The sequence below is a fragment of the Halyomorpha halys genome, unplaced genomic scaffold (genome assembly GCF_000696795.3).
Source record: "Halyomorpha halys isolate HHAL.00 unplaced genomic scaffold, Hhal_1.1 Scaffold287.1, whole genome shotgun sequence".
Classification (NCBI taxonomy): domain Eukaryota; kingdom Metazoa; phylum Arthropoda; class Insecta; order Hemiptera; family Pentatomidae; genus Halyomorpha; species Halyomorpha halys.
The window spans coordinates 952,385-975,715 of record NW_027111053.1 but is presented as its reverse complement, the minus strand read 5'-3'; the positions used below and the strand labels follow the sequence as shown (position 1 = coordinate 975,715).

The 23,331-nt window shown below is 30.8% G+C and overlaps 1 protein-coding gene across 5 annotated transcripts in view; it reads right to left on the bottom strand.

Annotated features, from left to right (window-relative positions):
* Positions 1-1,955: 1,955 nt before the first annotated feature.
* Positions 1,956-23,331, bottom strand: part of Eph (Eph receptor tyrosine kinase) — a 742,432-nt gene continuing 721,056 nt past the window's right edge. Inside the window, exons 8-19 of one of the 5 annotated variants that reach the window (XM_067049151.1) lie at positions 15,154-15,314; positions 14,672-14,941; positions 14,032-14,224; positions 13,716-13,827; positions 13,570-13,640; positions 12,831-12,848; positions 11,995-12,138; positions 11,531-11,790; positions 11,222-11,437; positions 10,949-11,127; positions 9,798-9,956; positions 1,956-4,449 (exon numbers count right to left, since the gene is read on the bottom strand). In XM_067049151.1, the coding sequence (XP_066905252.1) occupies positions 4,182-4,449; positions 9,798-9,956; positions 10,949-11,127; positions 11,222-11,437; positions 11,531-11,790; positions 11,995-12,138; positions 12,831-12,848; positions 13,570-13,640; positions 13,716-13,827; positions 14,032-14,224; positions 14,672-14,941; positions 15,154-15,314 (2,051 nt within the window). In that variant the 3' untranslated portion in view covers positions 1,956-4,181. Of the gene's footprint in view, positions 4,450-9,797; positions 9,957-10,948; positions 11,128-11,221; positions 11,438-11,530; positions 11,791-11,994; positions 12,139-12,421; positions 12,473-12,830; positions 12,849-13,569; positions 13,641-13,715; positions 13,828-14,031; positions 14,225-14,671; positions 14,942-15,153; positions 15,315-23,331 lie in introns of all 5 variants that reach the window. The other 4 variants (XM_067049149.1, XM_067049150.1, XM_067049152.1 and 1 more) reach the window with 4 other exon arrangements.

The following is a 23,331-nucleotide window of genomic DNA, read 5'->3' as shown; positions in this document are numbered from 1 at the left end:
AAAAACCATGTATACATCAAAATATACTATTTACACAAAAAGAGCATATTATAATATATTTTTTTTTTTTTTTTTAAAGGCAATCCACGTCCAAGGTGATGTTCCCCTGGTTATCTACAGGTGACCAACCTATTCTAACCATGGTTGGGGGTCAAGTTTTTCATTTTGTGGGACCATCATTTAATGAAAAAGTCAATGCCTCAATATATATATATATATAAATATATACATACATATACTCATTTCTAGCAACAGCTAAGCATTGCTAGGTCAGCTAGTATTTATATGTAAATTGATTAGTTGTACCTTTAAGCTTTGAAGCATTCTTGTTTGGAACAAAGCAATTATAACTTACTCACTGTAAATTACTATGCCACTAAAACTTGTGAATGGTCAACTAGAATTAGTTAAACTCCAGAACCAAAAATCTACTAAAGGTTTTTGAATAGTAGAATAAAAATTATCAAATGGATGCCATTGATGACATGCAATTACAATGGAATATTTGATAAGATGAGTGAGGATATGATGACATAGAAATGGAAACAAAATTATCATTTTGCTAATGTCTACTGCTTGAAGACGCAAGTATAGCTTCTAAAGTGGGGAGGAAGCCATTCCACAGCATATGCTATAAGAAAATGATACAAACCTATGAAGCAGAAATTTGGCAGTGCAGTTTGCTTGGTTATTTTTTTGGTAGTATATGATATAGTATATTCGTGACGATGCATGTTACTTTTTCTTTCTACTAAAAATGTCTGTTAGATTTCAGTAATGAAAAATTTATAATTATATAACATCTATCCAATTTGAGATGGAAATAAAGTTTTTTTAATGAAATATTGTTTATTAATTTATAACTACAAAAATGTTCCTGGAGTAAAATATGGAGAATTAATGAATAATATTGAAAAAAATAGTTTTTTTACTACTCATTTCTAATTTAAAAGTGATAATTATTATTTTTTATATCCCTTTTAGTTTTCAGAAACTAAGAAAAGTTTTCTTTTCTTGGTGTTATATATATTTTGTTTGTAGGTTTACAGGTTTTATATATAATTGATCATAATTTTGGAAAACATTTTCTGTTATAGAGTTCTTTTATGTTAGAACTTTTTGAAATTATACAAAAAGGGCATTTGGCCTATTTAGTTGTATATTTAATAACACTTGAAGTAGTACCTTACAGCTTATGGATGAAAATTTTTGTGTAGAACTGAAAAAAAAAATTATTTTTAGGCCACGCCATTGGTATTTATTTTAACAAATATTTAATGCTCCAAAAGGTTGAAAATTATCAAATAATATGAAGTTAGAGACTCAGTTTAATTTAATATTCGTTATTTTTACACCATTAAATCAAATAAAAGCCATAAATTATAGAACTTAATTGATAATCACTTTCCAAAGAACTACAATCCTATGGTAAGGATAGACAAGGCAATCTCATTACATGTTGTCATTACTGAAAGCCCTTGTTAACTCTAACTAGGAATGATCAGCTAATGGATACCAATGTATCTAGTATGAACACAGTGAGAAAGTCAAGATTTATTCTATAATGTTCCTATAAAATAAAATTCAAGCCTCGCAGGTATTCTCTAACTGATATCTAATTCTGGATCAAACATGCATAAGTACAGCATCAATGGACTTAGACATCACAAAAGCATTCAATTTAAAGTTTTTTATTGAGGAAGTGATTGTAAATTTAAATTATAGAATTTTTTTATTATTAGGTGAATGGTGAACACTGGATAGGTGATATTATCTGGCAAGTAGAACACACCCAATCTTTGGATAGTATTTAGCTTCATTTACCAATGTGGAAAAATAACCAACTCATTTATAGTATCTATACAAATACATGGGAAGACAATATTGAAAGGAAGTCTTTTTTTTTTTCAGGATTAGTGAGAATGAATATGTAAAACTAAAATAAAAAAAACATGTTTGAGAATCCGCTTTTATTCAAAATAACTTTTAAAGTAATATGGAAAGGTTTATATACAAATAAAACATTATGTATTTTGATTATTGGACGTATTTAATCATATGAATTCTTATAATGAAACTTTTACGAAAAGAAAGAAACATGAAAATAGGATATCACTTAAGAGAGCAGAAATATACAGAGAATCATTATCAATTTACAATAATAGTTAACAACATCGCCTTGGTATAAAACGAGTTATCTCCTATCTGGATAAGGTTAATTTACTCAGCTGTTTTACAATACTTAATTTTATCAAATAGAAATTTGTGTATGACTTATTGTATGACTACTACACATTCATTGTATAAATCACTATTAACACATATAATGCATATGCAAATTATTGACAAAAAAATCATAAAATGGATATGTTATCCTCTCTATTTAAGAATACACCGATATATTTAAGTACTCCAAAATGGAAAAGTGTTAATTCATATAATATGAGGTATAAATATGTACAAAAACACTTTATCAATGTACACATAACATCAATGTAAAAATAATTTTCAGTTAATAATTCAAAACACAGTATAGATTAAATGCTGATTTCTCTAAGCAAATAATTGTACACTAAAATAAATGTATGTCAATGCATAACACACACTTCAGCCATACTGTTTTAGGTAATACAATCTCCTTTATATAAAAAACAGAAACATAGACCCAAGTGCAGGAAGTACAAAGCTTTAGTTAACATATCATCAGTATGGTTAGGAGAAATGGGAATGTTATTGAATTTTAAAGTTCAAAACATAGTTTGGTAACGGTTAAGTGAACATAATGCAAGAACTAATCACGCAATGTAAAAATTGGCTTCTTATGAAAGCAATAAATAATTAAATTTAATTTTAGATTTTATAAGTAAAAATAAAATCAATTCCACATTAAGTTGAAAGAATTCTTTATTATTTCACTCATTTATAGTTGAAAATATTAATATTCTTTTTTTTGGACAAGAAACCATTTTTACATTGAATCTCAGTAATATTATTTGGAGACTAATTTAACATCCCATTCCAAATTGTTATTAACCAACATTAATTCAACAAATGAAACACTTTTTTTTTTTAATTTAAAACTTTTTGTGTTTTTAGTTGAGGAAAAAAAGTTGGTTCTTTATCTATACAAAAGAACACCACTTAAATAAACAAGAATTTATGTACATTTTTTTCTCCAAAAATATTTAATTAGAACGATTGAAAACTTACAAATATAGATATCAGATGTTACCATAGAAAAAGAATATTACAATTAGCTCGAATTGGCAACGGCGGCATCATTGCCTTATATAAATAAATTTTTTCGATTATGTATACACTGTATAAACAAAATAAGTTATGTACAATTGATACAATAAATATACATTTTCATTTATCAGCATATTATTTAGTTTGAAATAAGCTGATAGGAAAAAAAAAAAAATAATATTTCTTGTCGTTATCAAGAATTTCAAAATTAACAAAAACAACAAAAAAGGAAATGATATTTATTTATTTTATTGTATATGTATATATATCATTCCCTTTTAGCTAGCTCGAAGCATTAAAAATCTACATGATGGTAATAAGTCAACCTCTGAAAAATTAAATAAATTTTCGTCTACTTAATAAAATCAAATGTTTTCATAAAGGGGTTGAAAACAGTACATACCACAACTATGTCTGACATGGGGATTAGTTTATCTAAAACATTTAATTATTATTTTAGAACAGATAAATGTGGAAAACACTTAACATCAATAATTATTGCTACTATGATTTTTTTTTAATAGCCAATCATCAATTCAGATTTCTATTCATATTTCGTTATAATGAGATTTGCAATTAACAGACATTCAACATATTATATAAATATTTATATATCTCTAGTTGTTCTGAATCACTTAAACTTTGTACAATTTATTGAGGCCGATCGGAAATGTCTTTTAAAGACAGGCCGCAAATTTTTTTGTGATCCACACTGCAAGAGATTAGTCTTGCAAAACAAATAAATTGACTAAACTAGCTCTGAGGCAATTTACAAATGATAAATAATTCCATTTTTTAAGTACAACTAAAAAGAAAGTTTTTCTTATCATCTCCTTTTTAAAAACCTAAATATATATATTAATATAGGTAGTTTTATCATATATACTTAAAGATTTATCACAGTAAACGTGGAATGTCCTAAGACAACGGGACTATACGAGGAATCCCTCGGAAAGATTGGCCGAAATCTGTGCCCTCATGGCCTGTACACTGTTCATGATTTTTTTCTGGTGACCGACAAGAGTGATTCCAAGGCTGGTCAGCTCTTGTACGGTCAGCCTGACAACACCTTCCATTGATGTAATCCCTGCCCTCTCGAAGTTTTCTAAGTATCTGGACATCTTGATTGAAGCTAGCCAATCTGAGACGGTCATGAACTGAGTCAAATCTGGAGCATCAGGAGCCAAAGGATTACCAGCCCTGAAGAATAAAAAATATATTTAATCAAAAAAAGGAATAAAAACAAGTAAAATATTATTTGAAACTATGAAGTTAGTTTTAATGAAATTATTCACATAAATATTGCACTACTTTTTACATAAAAAAACTACAATTTTTAATCTAACTATGGACTAAGATTTGGCATCAGTAATTTACACCTTATCCAGAATAGTTAATGAAAAAATTGAGATGATAGATGTAATTCACATCACATAACAGCATATTTATTAGATATGAATTATCTCAATGTTTTTATTGTCAATTAATTATTTCTTTAAGCTATTGTAATAGTATCCCATGTGCTGAAATTCACTGATTCAGGGTATAATGGTATCAATCAAATTCTAATAGTGGTCAGCTACTGAGAAGTATGTTCAGATGCAATACTATAATATTATTAAAAATACAGGGTCTGTCAGCTAAGATGAGACATTAGCTTAATTAATTGCATTAAATATGTCTTTAATATGAAACATATCTTTATTACACTGTGATGAAAATTAAGGTGGTCCAACATGCTCATAATTATAATAATAGTTAATCAATAATTTTGTTAAGGAATCAATTATAAAACTACATTATTTTTTATTAATATATACACTCCCTCAATTACTTAAACAAAAAAGTTTGTATCACCTTTAAAAAATAATGTTATTTATTGATTTTAAAAAATTGTTTTTTAGTTACTGAAAAATATGATCTTGTATCAACTTGGTAAGAAAGGGGAGAGGAGTTGGCCAGTTGTTGGAAGCCCTTTGGCTATGCAAGTGTTAATTCTTCACTAGAATTCAGGTAACATTTTTGTTTTTTGTTTTTAAATATTCCTAATTTATTCTGTGTTATCCGAATGGATTATCAATAATGTTGATCAAATTGCCATCAGATTTATTGTAAGGTTTTATATTATAATTTTTAATTACCATCTCAGATTTATCTTAACTTTTCTTTTAGTTATTCTTTCCTTTTTGTTTTGTGCAAATTAATATCCATATAATAAAGTTTATTGATAGACAAATGTTTTATTGAACCCAATCTTGGTGAAGCCTTAAGCTTTAACCTGTTACCAGGGGAATAAACTTTTGTTCAACTTGTTTCACAATTGGGACTTTTTTATGAACAGGATATAATAGATAACTACATAAAACTCAATGCGTTTAAAATATTGTGGCAAATTTCCATGACGAAAAAATGATGTCATGCCTATTGCAGTAGTAGTTTGTGTATAATGAAATATTTTGTCATATTCAGTTAACAGGTATATAGTTTCAGTCCTGTGTATAATTAGCCTTGGCACCAATTTAAGAGGTGAGGCACCCTACATCGGAAAGCCTGAACTGTGGATGATCAATAGGTAAGGTGAGCTGGATAGGATGTGAATTGACAGGAGATAGGCGAGTTTCACGGGTCTTCGTCATGAATTCCTACAGGATGAAAACTTTACTCAGTAAGATATTTGCTTGTCTTAGCACCCAAGTCAAGTCATGTAGGCCTGTAATGGTTCTGACAGCTGGAACGGTATCCAGCAGATAAGTGGCACTAACTAAAATAATATTTACCAATATTGTATTTATAATATAATATTAAACCAGTTATAGCAGTTAAAGTACTATTTTTAATCCTTGGTTATGGCATAAAGAAGCTTGAAGTTCTTTCTAAAGCTTGGAATTGCAAACTCAAACTTGAAGATATAAATTAATAAAAGTGTTACATTGGCACACAAACAATTATATATCCACTATGTCCTCATCCTGAATAACAGATAATTAATTCAGAGGGCTCTTGATAAACGGAGCCAACTTAAAAACTTATCCTATAAGGTAAAGAACATTGGGAATCCATTTTATTTTAAGTGATGAGCAACATCCATAGATCTATAAAGAGTCTTATTTCCAGTCAGAAATCATAGAGAGATTTTTTAATTAAGTTTCTCAAAACTAAAATACAATTTTTAGATGATAATCAGCTTGCCCCAATTACTAGGAAAACAGAATAAATCCAGGTAGCTCATAAAAACAGAATCAATCTTGTAATGTCGAAAATTTGTAAATTTGGCCTGTACCCTATGCTGTATGATATTGATAAAATATTTTAAGTATTCTGGATTGTCAAGAGATTAAAAAATGTAAGGTGATGACAAACTTTGTTTTTTTACATATGAATAACAAAAATCTAAGTGGTAATTTGTTACGTTACTAAGATGGAAATATTCAAAGATAGTCATATCTATGGTGAGTGAAAATCACTAACAGCTTTTAAACAATCTTATAAATCAACATTTATATAAAAGTAAACAGATCTAGATTTACAGATAAAAACTTACACCAAGTTAATATTAAAATTTACATTAAAAAATTAGTTATTTTTAAACGTTAGTAATAAATGGCTAACTGAAAACCCACTACACTTTTTAAAAGTTAAATAGTAATAATATCCATGGTATCAAAAATGTATGAATGTGAATTATCTTGTAAATTACTGTTGAATAAAAGGATTTTTTCATTGTGAAATTCATAAAATAAACATATTTAAAAAATAAACTAAGGAACTTGAAATAATATAAAAGCATTCTTGTAATTTTGATACAATAGACATCATTAAATTTTGAGTACAGACTAAAATATTATTATGAGTTGTGCAGAAGAAATAGCAACACTCTACACTGTTTGCTACGCTTGAATTTTAAAAGTTCGCAGCGTACCTTGGCTCTAAAAGGCCTGGCTAATCCTGGTGCAAGGAGACCCACTCAGGGCGCCTATATGCCACAGGAACGTAATATGGGTTTAGAGGTGGTGGGCGCCTTCAACCAACACAATGCGATCAAGAGCAAAACAACAAAAACAAAAACAAAAAAAGAAAGCTCAGCAAATATGCAGCCATGTTAATAGTAAAAAAAAATATTATAATAACAAATTAAAAATAAACAGTTATTTGAATAAGTAGCGAAAAAGCAGTTAAATCCGCTACCAATTCCCAACTACATAAACATGCATAAATAACAAAAGGTATGAATATAATAATAAACCAGAGCAATCGGTTTTTTAATGATACAAATAATTACATGAGTAGATCATAGATTATCATATTATTTTTTTAGGTAATTACATTGAAAATAATATCTCAAAACTCAATATACAACAATAAATAAGTAATACAAACATAATTTAAAAAAATCAATTAAAATAATTTATATTTATTAAAAAATTTACAATGAAAAACAAAGAATAGAAAATATTATACAAAATGAAACTGAAAGGATCATGCAAAATTTTTTACTTTCATGCAAAATGTGTTTAGCAAATACATTTATGTTTTGTACTTAGAACTCTGATTGAAACTGTCAGCTGAGCAAGAAATCTTTTAGTTTTTAGACCGGATATTAGTACAATACTTATAACAATTAATTTGAAGGCACAATAATGAGGAGCACTAATATTTAAGGTATTGAAGATTAATTTTGAACCATTATATTAAAAAGAAAAAACTTTTCTTGTTGTACTAATGGATAGTACCAGCACATTATGGTGGCCAAAATTCGTAATGGATAATTGCAACACTACTTCTTCCCATTCCTACTTTTTTGAGTAAAAATAATAGATTTAATGTTATAGGTCAAAATTAAATCATATCACATAATATTAAAGGATGGGATCATTTGAGAATGAACCAGTGGGTGATTAAGAGGTATATAAAATGTATACCATATAATGTGTAACTGATATTAGAGGTATATAAAATGTATACCACATAATATGTAATTGATATTAGAGGTATATAAAATGTTTTCCTACCATATAATGTGTAATACAGAAAAGGTTCTCTCAAAATGAGATCTGTAAAGCAATGGTTTAAAACTTTTTGGACCTTAAAAATCAGAAGTCAAAAAGATTCACCAGAAAACGATAAACCAAGTTGTGATTGTGTCACAAACTGTTCAGATATATTCAAATAAAAATGATAACTTGTTTTTAACAATTTACTAACATCAGTAAGTGTTTAACTGAAAGTAGATCATTTTTTATTTAATCAATCTCCTTATTGATCCATTTTCCTACAGAATAGGAAGCTTTTCTATCCCTTCACTGCAAAATAAAGGGAGGGGTTCCTTGAACCAGTAACACATAAGTCTCAACCTCTGTATCATTGGTGCAACACTGCCCTTAAAAACCCACTTTAAATGGTCCAAAGATATGAAAGTGACATGGTGATAAATCAACATTGTGGAGTTTATAAATTTCCCAAATCATTTCATTAAGTTTTTGTCAATTTGGAGCCTTTGTCAATCAGCAAAATGGCATTCCTGATGAATTGTTACTATCTTTTGTTCCGATTAATGGCTTTCCCTTGATCCAAGAGGGTGTAACATTAGTCAGTATTAACTGTTTTCTGTTCGTACACGGAATTCAACAAAAGAAAAACTTTAGAATCCCAGAACATAGCTGTGAGAATTTTCTCAGTAGACAAGTAAGTTTTAGCTTTCACTGGAGGGCCTTCTCCAATGCTCAGCCATTCTTTCCTCATCTACAGACTCTCTGAAGTGTTACTGCGGATGCTAGTCTCATCACAGATCACTATGCAACTGAGACAATGGTAAGACCCTCAACATAACAACCAAGAAGCCATTGGCTAATCCAGATGAATGATTCTTTGTTTCCCAGAAAAAGGCATAGAAATAAAATCTTAAGGACATCAAGTCTTATCATAGATTAGTTTGTGGACTTTCTTAACACTGATTTTAACTTTGGAAGCAATTTCATTGATGGCAAAAAGGAGAACTGCTTCAAAATGGTTTTCTGACAGATTCGTTCTCAACCAGTGTTTGTGGGGTTCACTAACACTATTTTACCTCCTTCAGAGAAATTTGTGAGACAAAGAAAGACAATTGCTGATGACATAGGCACTTCCTTCTCACTCTTTTTTGTTACTGCTCTTCCACAGGTTACAAAACCAGAACAATGATCTTTACCTACTCTTATTATTTTCCTCTAATGTTCTCCCTAAGAACAGAGACTCTAAACACTCTTGCAAGACCACCAGTAGCTCAAAATTCTTTTTTTTTTATTTGAATGAGACCCACAATATAAATCCATGAAATCTAGAGATCAATAATCTTAATTAAAGTAACAAATAATATAACCCATTAAAACAAATAGTAAATAAAATTAATTTAATGAAGATCGCTAACTGAGCTGTTCATACAATGCTGTTAATGTTACATTTAAATGGGTACATATCTTAAAGAGTTTATGCAATCAAATAATGTACAAACCCAATTCACAGTTAAAACTTATGGTCTTGAATTTAAAAAAAAAAAAATTATTTTGACTCACCTGTTTTGGGCCACTTTTCTCAATGTATCAGGACACCTAATAAGTTTATCTAATGTTTTCACAATTGATCCAAAAGTAGGCCTGTGAGTCCTCTCCTTCTGCCAATTGTCAAGCATCAGTTGATAAATGGCCTCAGGACAGTCCATTGGGGCAGGTAACCTTAAAAAATACCAGAACTTATAAACACTTGTTATAACAATGTCTGAACCAGAGGGGTCAATTATTGTGGCATATATAAATTGTTAACAAGACATGTTATATTAATAGAGTTCTACTGTACTGTAACTTGTACTGACATATTACTATGATTAGTCCTTAGCACAATAGGCCAATATGGTCCTTGACTTTCTCAATAAGTTTTCGTTAGATAACCCTATTATGTGCCATCGCTCGCCAGTTGTAGGTATTCTGCAGGTCTTAGGTATCCCGGAAGATAGGATCCTCTCATATGTAGTTTTCTCTTGTTTGGCAGAGCCTTCTGTTGAGCTACTTTCCTGGAATTGATATAAGATGATTCTTCCCAAATTCTGGTTATGTGTTCAGCTCAGCACAGTCTTTCAAGTTTGGATTGTCTCATCACATCTGTAATCCGTACAGATCATAGATCTTTTTCTCCACCCTCTGATTTTCAACAACCTTAACGGGTCCAAATATGTGACAAAGGGTCTTTCTCTCAAAGACAAGAATCCCTTTCACTTAAGTGATTGTGAGGATTCAGGTCTCTGATCCATAGCATTTTATGTGGTGGAAGATGGCCCTGAGACCAAAATGACACCTGTCCTTCACAACTTGCTAGCTAGTCTCGAGGGATTTCTTGTTTCCACAATTTATTACTGATTTTTAACAGGTAAAGTGATCCAAATCCTGAAATTTATATTGACCCATTTCCACTGGTTCTTGAACAGCCAATTCAGTTCTGGATCTTACATGTGTGTACTTGGTCTTCTCCAGGTTGATACTTAGTCCCTTAGCATCCACAAAACCAAGTATTTGCATTAGCCTGTAGAAAATACTGTCACTAGCTTGAATTCCTGAATCACACCACTTTTAAACAGAGATATACACATTTGTGGTATACAATTATATAGGAAATATCTCTACACTTTCACATTTTCAAAAATATATTAAAGTCAAATGAAAAGAAAAATTACCTATAGCCCTTTTCAATGGATTTGATTACATCTTGATTGCTCCAATTCCAGTATGGTCGTTCTCCGTAAGACATCACTTCCCAACAGACTATACCAAAAGACCAAACATCAGATGCTGATGTGAATTTCCTAAAAGCTATTGCTTCTGGAGCTGTCCATCTTACTGGGATTTTGCCCCCCTGAAATATAAAAAAAAAAAATGCTTCAGTATTTCATGTCCATATAAAAATGGGAAAAAAAAATTAATGTAAAAAAAAAAAAAAAACCCAAGACCTTTACCCTAGTAGTGTAAGCACCCTCAGTCGTGCTTTCTATTTCCCTGCTAAGTCCAAAGTCAGCAATTTTGCAAACAAGCTGGGCATTTACAAGAACATTTCTAGCTGCTAAGTCTCGGTGAACATAATTCATTTCTGATAGGTATTGCATACCAGAGGCTATACCACGAAGCATTCCAACTAGCTGTACAATTTGGAATTTTCCGTCATTAGCCTGAAATAAATATACATATTTAATTAGTTGATTTGTTTTTAAATTGATTGATAAAATAATGAAACTATTTCATAAAAGACAAATAATACACACCCTAAGGAATGTGTCGAGAGAGCCATTTTCCATGTATTCAGTTATTATCATCACAGGATTACTTTTAGTTACAACACCCTGCAAGAAAATAACATTAGGATGCTCGAACTGTCCCATTATAGAGGCTTCGGTTAAAAAATCATTTCTCGCTTTATCAGCAGAGCCTGGTTTTAAAGTTTTTATGGCAACATCTATTTCTGATCTTCCATCAGGAGGGAGTTTCAGTTTACCCCTGCAAACATCACCGAACTCTCCTCCACCTATAAAATACAGATAATAAATGAAAATAAAATTGAATAGCATCAACATTTTAAAATAACATCTGGAAACCATTAAGAGTTATTTTCTAAATAGTATTTAATCAATTTTTATTAATGCACTCATATTTTATGAATGCCATTTTAAAAACTAAAACACTTTATGTGATACAACCAAATAAAAAAATAATATTATAATCAACACACCAATAATAGCTTCTATGGTTATATAAGAAGCATCTATTTCCCTTGCGAATTCCTTGACAGCCTGATTAGGATCTTCATATGTGTGGGGATCAATGTATGTACGAGAAGCAGTCGAACCAACTTGTGTAAAAAGTGGTGTTGTCACTGGAAAACATTAATTTTTTAAAATAAAAAACATCTTTATAATCATCGATAAATTAAAAATAATTAGGGATGGTAGCCACTCATAAAAATGGCTTTCATCTTTATTTCTTTCTTTTTATTCTATATTTAAAAAAAAAAATAATAGTAATAAATAATAAATAATGAACAAAACGTTAATTTTAAAAGGAAATGTTCTCCATTTAGTAATAAAAAATGAAAGTAAAAAAGAGATTTTAATAATAACTAAGGTGAAAGTAATGAGGATTTGCAATAAACTACTTACTGCCATTCGTATGCGTGGTAACAATGGGAGGGTTATCCAAATTGCAGTGCACTAAAAAAAAACAGAAAACACTAGGGATACACAAAAGCCAAAGCGCAACAATAAGCACAAACATAAAAACAAAAAAGGTTACATATAAGAAATTAATCATAAAAAAACAAATGGAAATTTTTTTTTTATAGTCAAGAGAATTGAAATAACAAAACAAAAAACAAAACAAATTAAGTTGGTTATAACTAGAGAAAAAAAATAAGTCTTCACTCATTCTGTTATAGTATTGATTAAGAGAGCAGGCATAACATTTGAAAGGCAGAAAAACAAGGAAGCAAAAGGATAAATTCATGCTATGAATAAAAAGAAAAACAAATGAAACATTAAAAAAAAAAAAAATGTGTCCCAATTAACTTACTGTAGGTAACAACTAGTCCTGAGGGAAGACATGAAAGTAAAAGGCTGGTTAGTAAGGGTATGAATTGGGCATCTAGGTGTTAATAGGTAGGCTAAGGATCACTATTGGTTAGAAATGTGTTTCTTACTTTATCATTACCATATAAACTAACCAATGACAAGAATAATATAAATGGCAAAACTGTTTTTTTCTTTTAATTATCAAATAACAATAGTAACCATATTAACATAAGTGTTAACATTTGATATAATCATGGGTACTAACAAACAAATTTTGAAATCAGAATAAAAATGAATGTTTAAAACTTTTTATAATTTTTGATTAATCACTTTATTTCTTCAACCATAGGGAGTTGAAATGACTAAATGACACAAATGACCCTTAATGACACCCCTGATGGTAGTATTTATTTTAGGTGTTATCGTATACTGCATTGTTAAGGAATGATAGGGAAATATTATGTAGAGGGTAAATTAAAAGAAAGTAAGTTTTCTGATTAATATTTCCAAGCTAAACAGTTGAGGAAATAGTGACAAGCTTTCAAACAGTTCAATATTAGAATGGCCAAGACATTCAGTTTGAATCTTAATACAAATGATCAACAAAGCAGCCCAATGCAACTTAATTCGGTGTCATAAGCAAAATTATAAATATGTAAAAAAAGTTTTGCCTACTTTATATTATCCTTATCCTACATAACTTATTTTAACATTTTTAAGCTGTTGAAAAAAGATTTTACCTTCTCCATTTCGATATTCTAAAGTATCACAGTCACTGGGTTGTTTTTTATTGCATTCGTCATTTCCACGACTGAAAAGATAAATTTTAATTAATTTTTATCTCTTTTTAATAATTAGTATTCTATGATAAATTGATGATACAAACCTTCTCAGGAAAAATACTGTCATAATAATTATTATAACAAGAAGTACAACAACGGCAACAGTTGCTCCAGCAATTATACGAACTTGCATGTTGTCTTCGTCGACAATATAAGCTAAAACATTAAGAAAAGAATTAAATGAGAAACCATTAAAATAAAAAAGAAATCAATCAATTTTGTTAATATCACTTTTAAGATTACCATACATCACTTTTAACAGCATATTTATCAATGATAATTATATTTACTTTAGGTTATATTAGGAATGGATATAATAGTACTAAATATTTGTTTTGGAATAAGAATTAAGATACTAACGGGTTCCTAAAACTTGTCCAGTTGTCTTAGTAACAGGTTGGCTGAATTCTCCCCAACCATGGTTTGTTTTAGCTCTGACTTGGAACACATATTCTGTACGTTGTTTAAGTGCAGTAACAGTTGCTTTTGGCTCTTTAGTCAGCTTGCTTGTGGCGTTCATATCTTCCTTATCTTGTTTTGAGAAACAACGTACCTAAACATTAAATCAAAAAATTAATTTTTTTCATGCATTTACTGAAGTAGAATAAATAATTTAATTTAATGTAACTAAAAATTTTTCATGAAAATAAACGTGATCTATAATAAAATGACTAATTATTCGATTTTCAAAAAGATTAAGAAGATCAAGTATGCAGAAGGGTCTGATTCTGTTTAGGAAGGATAATAGAAACGACATTTAACACTCAAAACTTCTTTCAATATAGTATATATGTATGTATAGTTGACCGTAAAAATTGATATATAGAGAGATGGTGAGGGTCTCTGACCATCTCTCTATATATTTCTTTCAATATAATATTCACCCAATACCAGGTTTGAAATTTCCAGATTTATAGGGAAAAACGAAAAAAAACAAAACAATTATAATAAATTGCTTAAAAATCGATCAAAGGTAATATCATTAATACTTATAGTTTACCTCATAAGTTTCAACCAAAACTTCTGAATCTGGGTCTGGTGATATTGGAGGATCCCAGGCAAGAGATACTTCAGAAGCTTTTACAGCTGTCACTCGAACATTATGTACCATGGCAGATGTGACTGAAGCTTCTGTAGTCACTGTGATTTCAACAAACTCTCCATCACTGCCAGAAACTGAGGTGACACCATTTACCGAATATACTTGAAATTTGTAAGTAGTAACTGGGCTTAAGCCACTGATGGTAACTTTAGTCTCATCAAAACTTTCCTGTAAAAGAATAAGAGTATAAGAAAAGAGAATAGAATGAGAGAGTGCACATCAGGCAAACATAGGCAAAAATAATTATTACAAACTTTGAGATAAAAAAATGTCTCAACAGTCTCTAAAACAATATTCAATCAATAAACACAAATTTTATAATAACCAACAAATAAGGAATTAAGAACTAAATGGTAATTAATAATGGATAATATTCTTACAGTCGGTGGACTATAGGTGACTGCCTGGCCGCAGATGTCGCATTGTATCCTATATGTAATATCAGTTCTGCCACCGAGGAAACTAGGAGCTGTCCATGAAAGGCTGACAGTACTCTGATCCATGAAGCTAACTGTAAGGTTCTGAGGAGCAGATGGAGGTTCTAGAACAAAATAACTCTCACTTAATGGTATTCTGCTTATGATTTTTTTTATGTTGTGATGCATGCAAGATATAATCGAAAATTAAAAAAAAAAGAAAGTTATTTTGATGTCTTATGATACCTTAAAGCTGATGAATACATATTTTAAGAAAATCAAATGTGTGACAGAAGTTATTATATTCACTACAATTTTAATATTACAGCTAATTACTAAAATAAGTTTTGAATTTATATTTTTATTATATTTATTTATTATAGTAGTTAAACCGTCGATTGGCGAAATGAGAAAGAAACCTCTGATATTCGGATTCAACATTCCAAAAAACAAGTAGAAGCGTTGAGAAAATAAATCTATAATTTTTTCCTGAAAACGTCTTCGTCCAATTTAAACAAGGGCAAATAGGCCTGTTTAGAATTGGCTGTAGACTTTCAGATCCAGTAAGAACAATTTGAAAAAAAATAAAAGAAGTAAATGAACGTAATAAAGCCAGAGTGATTTAAGTTCTCATTATAACAAGTCAATAAGACGAATAAAGTAATTGTATTAAATGTATTAATGGCGTCTATAAAAAATTAGTCGTATAGAAAATAATATTAATAGAATATATATATATAAACTAAAATAACATAAAGCAGGCAATGGAACGTGAGCAAATTGCCGGCATCGTTCCAATTACGGTAACAGTACTCAGAAGCACAGGACTCACTGGGCTCCAATTAGGGAGTAGTTTTACTTCTATTAAACTACCATGAAACAGCTACAGTTGAGAGAACTTTAATGAAGGAAAAATCCACAACTATTAACTCGTACAAAACGAAAAGAGAGAAGTGTGAAGACACGCATGCCAGTGCGATATTAATTATTCTTTTCTTATTTATTTAATAATTCTTTCGCACCTTCGAAAAAAAGAGGTTGGTCGAGAATATATTTATATGTTATGGTAGGAAACAGCTCTCTTCCCTGTTCCCACGCGAGTAAAATTCAAGAATAAGTTCCACTACTCTGGTGGTCATTTCGAAACACATGGAAATCAAAAGCTGAGTTACTCTAAGGATAATAAGAAGATAGAGAAGGCGGCCCCCACACTTCCTCTTTTTCACTCCTTCTTACTGTTTTCCTACTCTTTTAACTTTCCAGACTCCAATTATATACCATCCCTGAAATTTCTCGTGGTCTGGGCTTAGTGCATTAGTAATTTCCACAATTAAATCTCAGCTAAATCCAAATAAAACGAGCTGCTTAGGTAATTGGTTTGTAATTTCGAATTAAAAATTAAACTTTTCCTTAAAATCCACTCGATCCAACTTAATGTCACCCGATTTTATGAAGAGTTGAAGTGGCTTTACCCCTCCTTCCATCGTACATATCTGATATCCTTCAATTTAAATCCTCAGTACATTCCCGCAATACCCGCTCACGGCCTTCAGACTTATATGTAACTGCACATCGAACCGCAGCCTTTGGTAGATCTTTCCTTATCCGTTCCTCTTACCTATGGAATTCTATTCCCTCCTTTATTCGTAGGTCTAATACCCTTCCAATCTTCAAATCCCGTATCTTCGACTACCTTCTGTCCATCCGATTCTGGAAGAATATCAATTGAAAGTTTCAAATAAGGCTTAGATATATTCTGAATTTTATGTTTCAGAATTTTGTTCATACTTGCAAATATGTATATTAGCAGAAATTGTACCTTTTCATATATTATTTTTAGTTAAATTGTATTTGATTTTTTCTTTTTATTTATTATCAAAAGTGCTCGTCATCTTATGTATTATGATATGACATATGGTTTAATTTTATTTGTTCTAATCTTATTTTATATATTCTGTTAATTATTGTTGTTCGTTTTTATCTTTTCAAATTCATTATCTTATTATATTTTAATTTCATTTTTATTTTGTATTTTACTCTAATTTTGACGCCTGTATATTATTCTAAGGGATCAATCCCAAAAAAATAAAGAATATTACTATTATTAAAAATCATTTTTGAGCTTTTTTTCAACTTAACCAAAACCAGTTCCACTGGGAACTTTAGGAGAAAAATCGGTCGATCGAAGAATTTGAATTTTGGGGTTAGACTGTATAAACCGATAAATGACATCATTGACAGAGGATTAAATTAATTTTATCCATTTAGAAACTATATATCTTTTTAATAGAACATTGCAGCCGCTCCCGAAGGACTCGGTCACATGACTACTCCCCAAAGAGGTCGCAGGCAGACAACGGTATCGAATTCCGTTTTATTAAACGGCCCAAAACATGGCGGACAGGGACCTAATAAGCCATCGGAGTCATTTGCCAACGTCATATCTGTGCATTAGCCTCAGCCAACAAGGCATCAATAACCCGGCCACATTTTTAGGAGATCCAGTTTTTTCCCCGCTCCATTACACGCTCATCATTTGAATATTGGCTCCGAGTAGCGGCTTTTCGATTAGAATGCTGGGTCCCTTTTTTTGTTATTTGGCCTATATGATTGAATGCGCTTCGACACACAATTACGATTCGTATCGCCGATAGTTGTAATCTGTATGAGGCGTTCATGGGTACGATGAAATCGCTCCAAAAAAAGTTAATATTTGCGGAACACAATGTTTATCGGATGATGGAAAATTTATTGGAATGCAATATTTTACCTCTACCATTAAAAAAAGAACTATAAACGTTTAAACAGACTTAAATTACATATTTCCATTAACCCGTCTTACAATTCAAATAAAACCCATTAACTACTTTTTCAAATACTTTAACAGTATGTAATGGTTTATTAAATAATCCATTTAAACTTAGTGACAATTAGTCATGGTTCAAAAGATAATAAGCACCTAACTTCGTTCAAGACAAAACTATAAAAAAATCTTTGGATTTAACTTGCATTTCCATGGTCCGGAATAAAAACTACCACTGTCAAAGTTTTACAAGTATTAATTTAGAAATAAGTTTATTCATGGAGAGAAAAATTATATTTAATAACTGAAAGTCGTTTACCATTGCTTAATTTGTAATTTGTACAGAATAAAAAAATATTTTTTTCTGTACTAATTAACTAGGTTGCATTTGTGCATAAACAAAGTCTTGAGAAAAATTGTGAAACCGAAGAACCTCTTACTCCATCTAATGTTGCAAAATCATAAATTTGAATTCAAAATTTACAGACTATCTCATGTTTGACCGATGATTTCCTATATTGTTGCGTTGCTCTTGTATTGCTATTAAATACTTTTATATCTAACTCGTAAAAATGAATACATTAGATTTGGAAATGAAGCAAACGACTTCAGCGATAGTTTGAATTACAGCCCTTTTTCTCGGACGAAAAAAAATTGATTAAAGTTAATACAACAGAGATCAATTATACTCGTCCATACTGGTAATAAGTATTAGTTGAATCAATTCAATTAAAATTTGATCAATACTTTGACAGTAAGTAGATTTAGATAAAAGCTTCCAAGTAGACTCCGTTGCTGGATTGGATTTCGGTCCCTTCTGAGCCTATAATACATTGTTCTGAGTTCTATATATGTATATATCTAGGATTTCATTGATCTATTATATTTCATAATGATAAAACGTTATTGTAACACTTATAAATGAATAAATGACTTCAAGCACTGCCTTACAAGTAATCAATATAGTTTTATTTTACATTGAAGGCAATGCAACACACCCAATTACGTTTTAATAAAACCTAAAATGAAAGATTCTACCCACATCTAAATTAGACTTTTTCAAAGGCTATATTGCAGACAGTTGATAGTGATAACTTTTAAATATAGGATCCTCGAAGGGTTATTAGTGAGAGGACTTCCAGCGACGAACTTGTTTCTTTTTTGCCCCCTCCCCCCCCCCCGGACTCTAATGACTGCTAGGACATTCGTCAGAGCAATCCGGGTTCGTTAGACCAGGGTCTTCGGGAAATGGGTCAATCCCTTTGTTAGAGGGGGGTCTTCAGTTTAATTGGGCATTCTTAAGCAGTCGGGTGTCTTCGTCTTGGGTCTTTATCCTGTCTGAGAGCTATTCGGCTCAACTCGGCCGTAAGGCTCACGGTCATTAGGGCGATTAACTAGACATTGTCAGGACAAAAGTAATTATTGGCATTAGAACAATTAATTTACAGGGTAATTAAGTTGTTGGTGGCCGAGTTAGTGAATGATTATAACAATTGTGTTACATTATGAACTTAACGCTAAAGAGCGGGATTCCTTCAGAATATCTAATAATTTGCCAACTATTGACCGAGCAATTAATGATAATGACTCGGAAATAGTATCATGATTTCTTTCTCTTTTCAGGGGTAAGAACAAATGCATGCAATCTAACAATTACATATAGAAAGAATTTCATTAACAAAGAACTATTAACAATTAAGAAAGAACAAAATAAAATTATTGTTAATGTTTGTGTATATACAAGTGTGATTCAGGGTTAAGAGGCCAAACTGAAAATATGAACTAAAGACCTCAAAACGAGAAAAATAAATTCTTCCGAAGGTATGTCCGCAAACGCTTTGTTTAGGAGATTTTCATTGTTATGAATTATTTATGCTATGTGAAATAAATAAAACCTATTTATTTGTTCTAACTAAATGTAAACATTAAGATTCATATTAAATTTTGTTCTAAGTGAAGGTATGTCCGCTTGTTTAGGAGGTGGATTAAACAGAATACTCAGATGGCCTTTGACCCCTAACTGTATAAAAACTATTGGCAACATAAGGATTAATACTATTTGGAATTAGCATTGGGAACTGTCAATAACATAGATTGCTAAATGTTAATTATCCCAATCAATGGATTGGCCGTGCAGGGCCATTGGCGTTGCCTGACACCACTGTATTTTATTGTTTGGGGTGACATTAAACCAAATGTCTAAACAAGGCCGGTCAATAATCTTAATTCTTTACGAATAATAATAATTGAATCTTGTGAAACAACACATATCCAGTGCCGTTCTGCCACTGCTGATGCCGAGCCTGCCTTAATGCTCAAGGAAATTACTTTGAAGAACATTTAATATGAATTTAATGTTTACGTTTAATTAATAAAGTAGTTGGAACACATAAATAAGTTTTATTTATTTCATATAACCTGAATAATTCATAACAATGAAAATCTTTAGGTGTATATCTAACGAATATTTTCTAAACAAAGTGTTTGAGGATGTACCTTCAAAGGAAATTTTTTTCTTGATTTGAGGTCCTTAATTCATATTTTCAGTTTGGCCACTTAAACCTGAAACTTCCTGTATATGCTTAATTCTGAGTGTTTAAATATTTATCAAATATAATTTATACAAGTGATAAAATGCCTCAGGTGGAGTAAAAATAGATACATTTTTAAATTCTAAACATCCTATTCTAACGTACTGAGTAATACTTGATGTCACAGATATTTCAGTAACAGTAATTGTTAATAGCTTTTAAGAAGGCAATGATCTTATGATATTCGTCAGTGTAACTACTAATCATAAGAAAAGAAAATACCTTGCAGATAATTGTTTACATTAAACTCTGTACTACATAAAGATTAAAACTGCTCCAGAAAACATACATCACAAAAAAAGATATGCAATAAAGTATGAAAACTGACATAATTATTAAAAGCGTAAATACATCCACTAAAAGTGCCAATAGTAAAGTTATTTAGAAACCTCACACCAACAGAACCCTTTGTTATAGTTTGATCAGTGGGATTCGAACCAGTAACCCTGCAGCAAAAACAATTTAGTTGGAGGGTGTTCATTTCTTATCCGATCACTTAAGGGAAGGATAGATATAACCGATAGATCTATCGAAACAGCAGCGGGGCTGTTCCGAAAAGGTGCCAGTTTTGATTTGAGCCTCGGAACACCGTCGTGCAAGTCGGCCAATGTGTGGCGTGCATCAGTTAAGGAATAGATTTTTTTTTTCTGTCCCGAATATTTCGTGGAGGTCGTTAAAGCGGTTCTCATCGTTATTTATCGGGATTAAACGAAGTAAAATTGATAATATTTGCTTTGGTAAAATTTTTAGTTAAAGAAATGAGAAAAAAAATTAGGAGAGGTCGTTTCAAAGAATCCTCTGTCACTTAAATTCCTGAACTGTCCTTGATGAAATTTTAGGGTCATAAAGTACAAAGAATGCAGTGCTTTAAAGCTTTGACCTATCGAAAGTTAAATTCCTACTGTTTACACCAGTATGTATCGAAATGTTATCAAAATTCCAGTATATAACAAAAATGTCAGTAACATCTGATTTCGCTCACACAGATTCGTTGAAAATTTTGATGAAATTTCGCAATGGATCAGGGTAAACTATCAAAACTTTCGTTAGAAATAGCAATCTTAATATTACAATTCAATATTGATTGATGTAAAAAGTAGACATCAAAATATTATTAAAACATTTTGCTAGTAAAAATGTTAAGGATAATATCTCGCTTTAAACGTACCTGATGATAAGACATTAAAGTTCGATTTTTTTATAAAACAAAATGGAATGGAAAAGTTTGAATATTGATATGAATTGCGACATTCTATCAAAAGTCAGCATGTACATCCAATTTTGGGAAATTATTATAAAAATGATTAGGGGACATGGCAAGTAGTTAAGTCGAATATTAATTGAAAATGTTCACCACCTACTTGACAAGGAAAAACTTTTATTTTGAAACAAACTGAATGATGTACATACCACTGATTTGATTGAATAATGACACATATGACAAAAAAAGTTTTGGTTTTATTTTGAAATGGACGTGTTCTAAAGATATTACCGTAAACATTGGTTTCTTTCTCAACGGTGGTCCCTATCTAGACTGTCTGGAAGCTATTAGGTTTCAATGAATGGGATTCGTGAAAACAAAATAATTTTTTTTTTCCGGATGTGGCTCTATCTATCCAAGCAAAGTGATATGTATAATTTTAATTTTCCAGACGATCTTAGTTAATGAGAATTTAAATTGTAAAATAATTTGTATATTGTTTAACTTAAGCCCATTGCTAACTCAATAAATAACTTTTTTTATATTTAACTGTATTTTATATTCAATACCAATTGTAAAAAGAGAAATTAGCCGATAAGATATAGTAGATAACAGGCAATGGCGCACAACTACATCCTCCAATATCTAATGACCAGAAGTCCGTTAATTAAGCGAGGAGCCTGATCCGTTATCGGCAACTAACGGACGATATTGTCAAGTCCCTCTCCTAACATACACCTGCTTAACTCGGCTACCGTGTATTGTCGTGTACCAACTCCCGGCTTCACGGTCGTGTCTTCCTTCTTGGTCGTGTTGGGGACTGATCTCTTCATCGGCCGAACGACCACAAGTGCGTCGTACAAGATGGATCCATTATTCAAAACGCGTAAAAAAAAAAAAGTGGTACGTGATATTAAATTTTCCCAAATCAAAAGAAAATATAGAGAAGGAAATACATAATTATAGAAGATACGATTATAGGAATGACTAGCATTGTACCTCCTTCGGTAGTAGAGAGGAGCCAAAGAGAAGAGAGAAAGTGAGATGAGATCGGAAATGTAAATGACGACGAGGGACACTAAAAGAGATAATGCGACCGTTTAAATGTAAAAGGAGTCCACGAAGGAGCTCACCAGATAGTGCTAATTGACCTACAATCTCCCCAGGGTCTTTGTTCGCTCACGTCCAAAGAGGTATGAAGGGCTTCATCACAATTTTACCCATAATCAACTTACTAACAACTCTAAAAGTAGTAGTAACTAGGACTCCCAATATCATAACTTGTGTACGACCATGAGAATATTCAGTCAACTAAAGCAACCAAGCTTACATTACAAAAAAAAAAAAAGGGTGAGAAAGATATCTTCCTCACTATGCTCGTATTACTCACCACATTTTTGTTAGGGAAACAAACGATAAGTGATTTAATTGTTTCATTAATGCTTAAAAACTATGTTCGAAGCATCTTCTTGTACTAACAGTTATTGTTTTAAATTTGAGAAATGAGTAAATCAGAATTTTACTTTTCTGTTAATGAATCTCGGGAA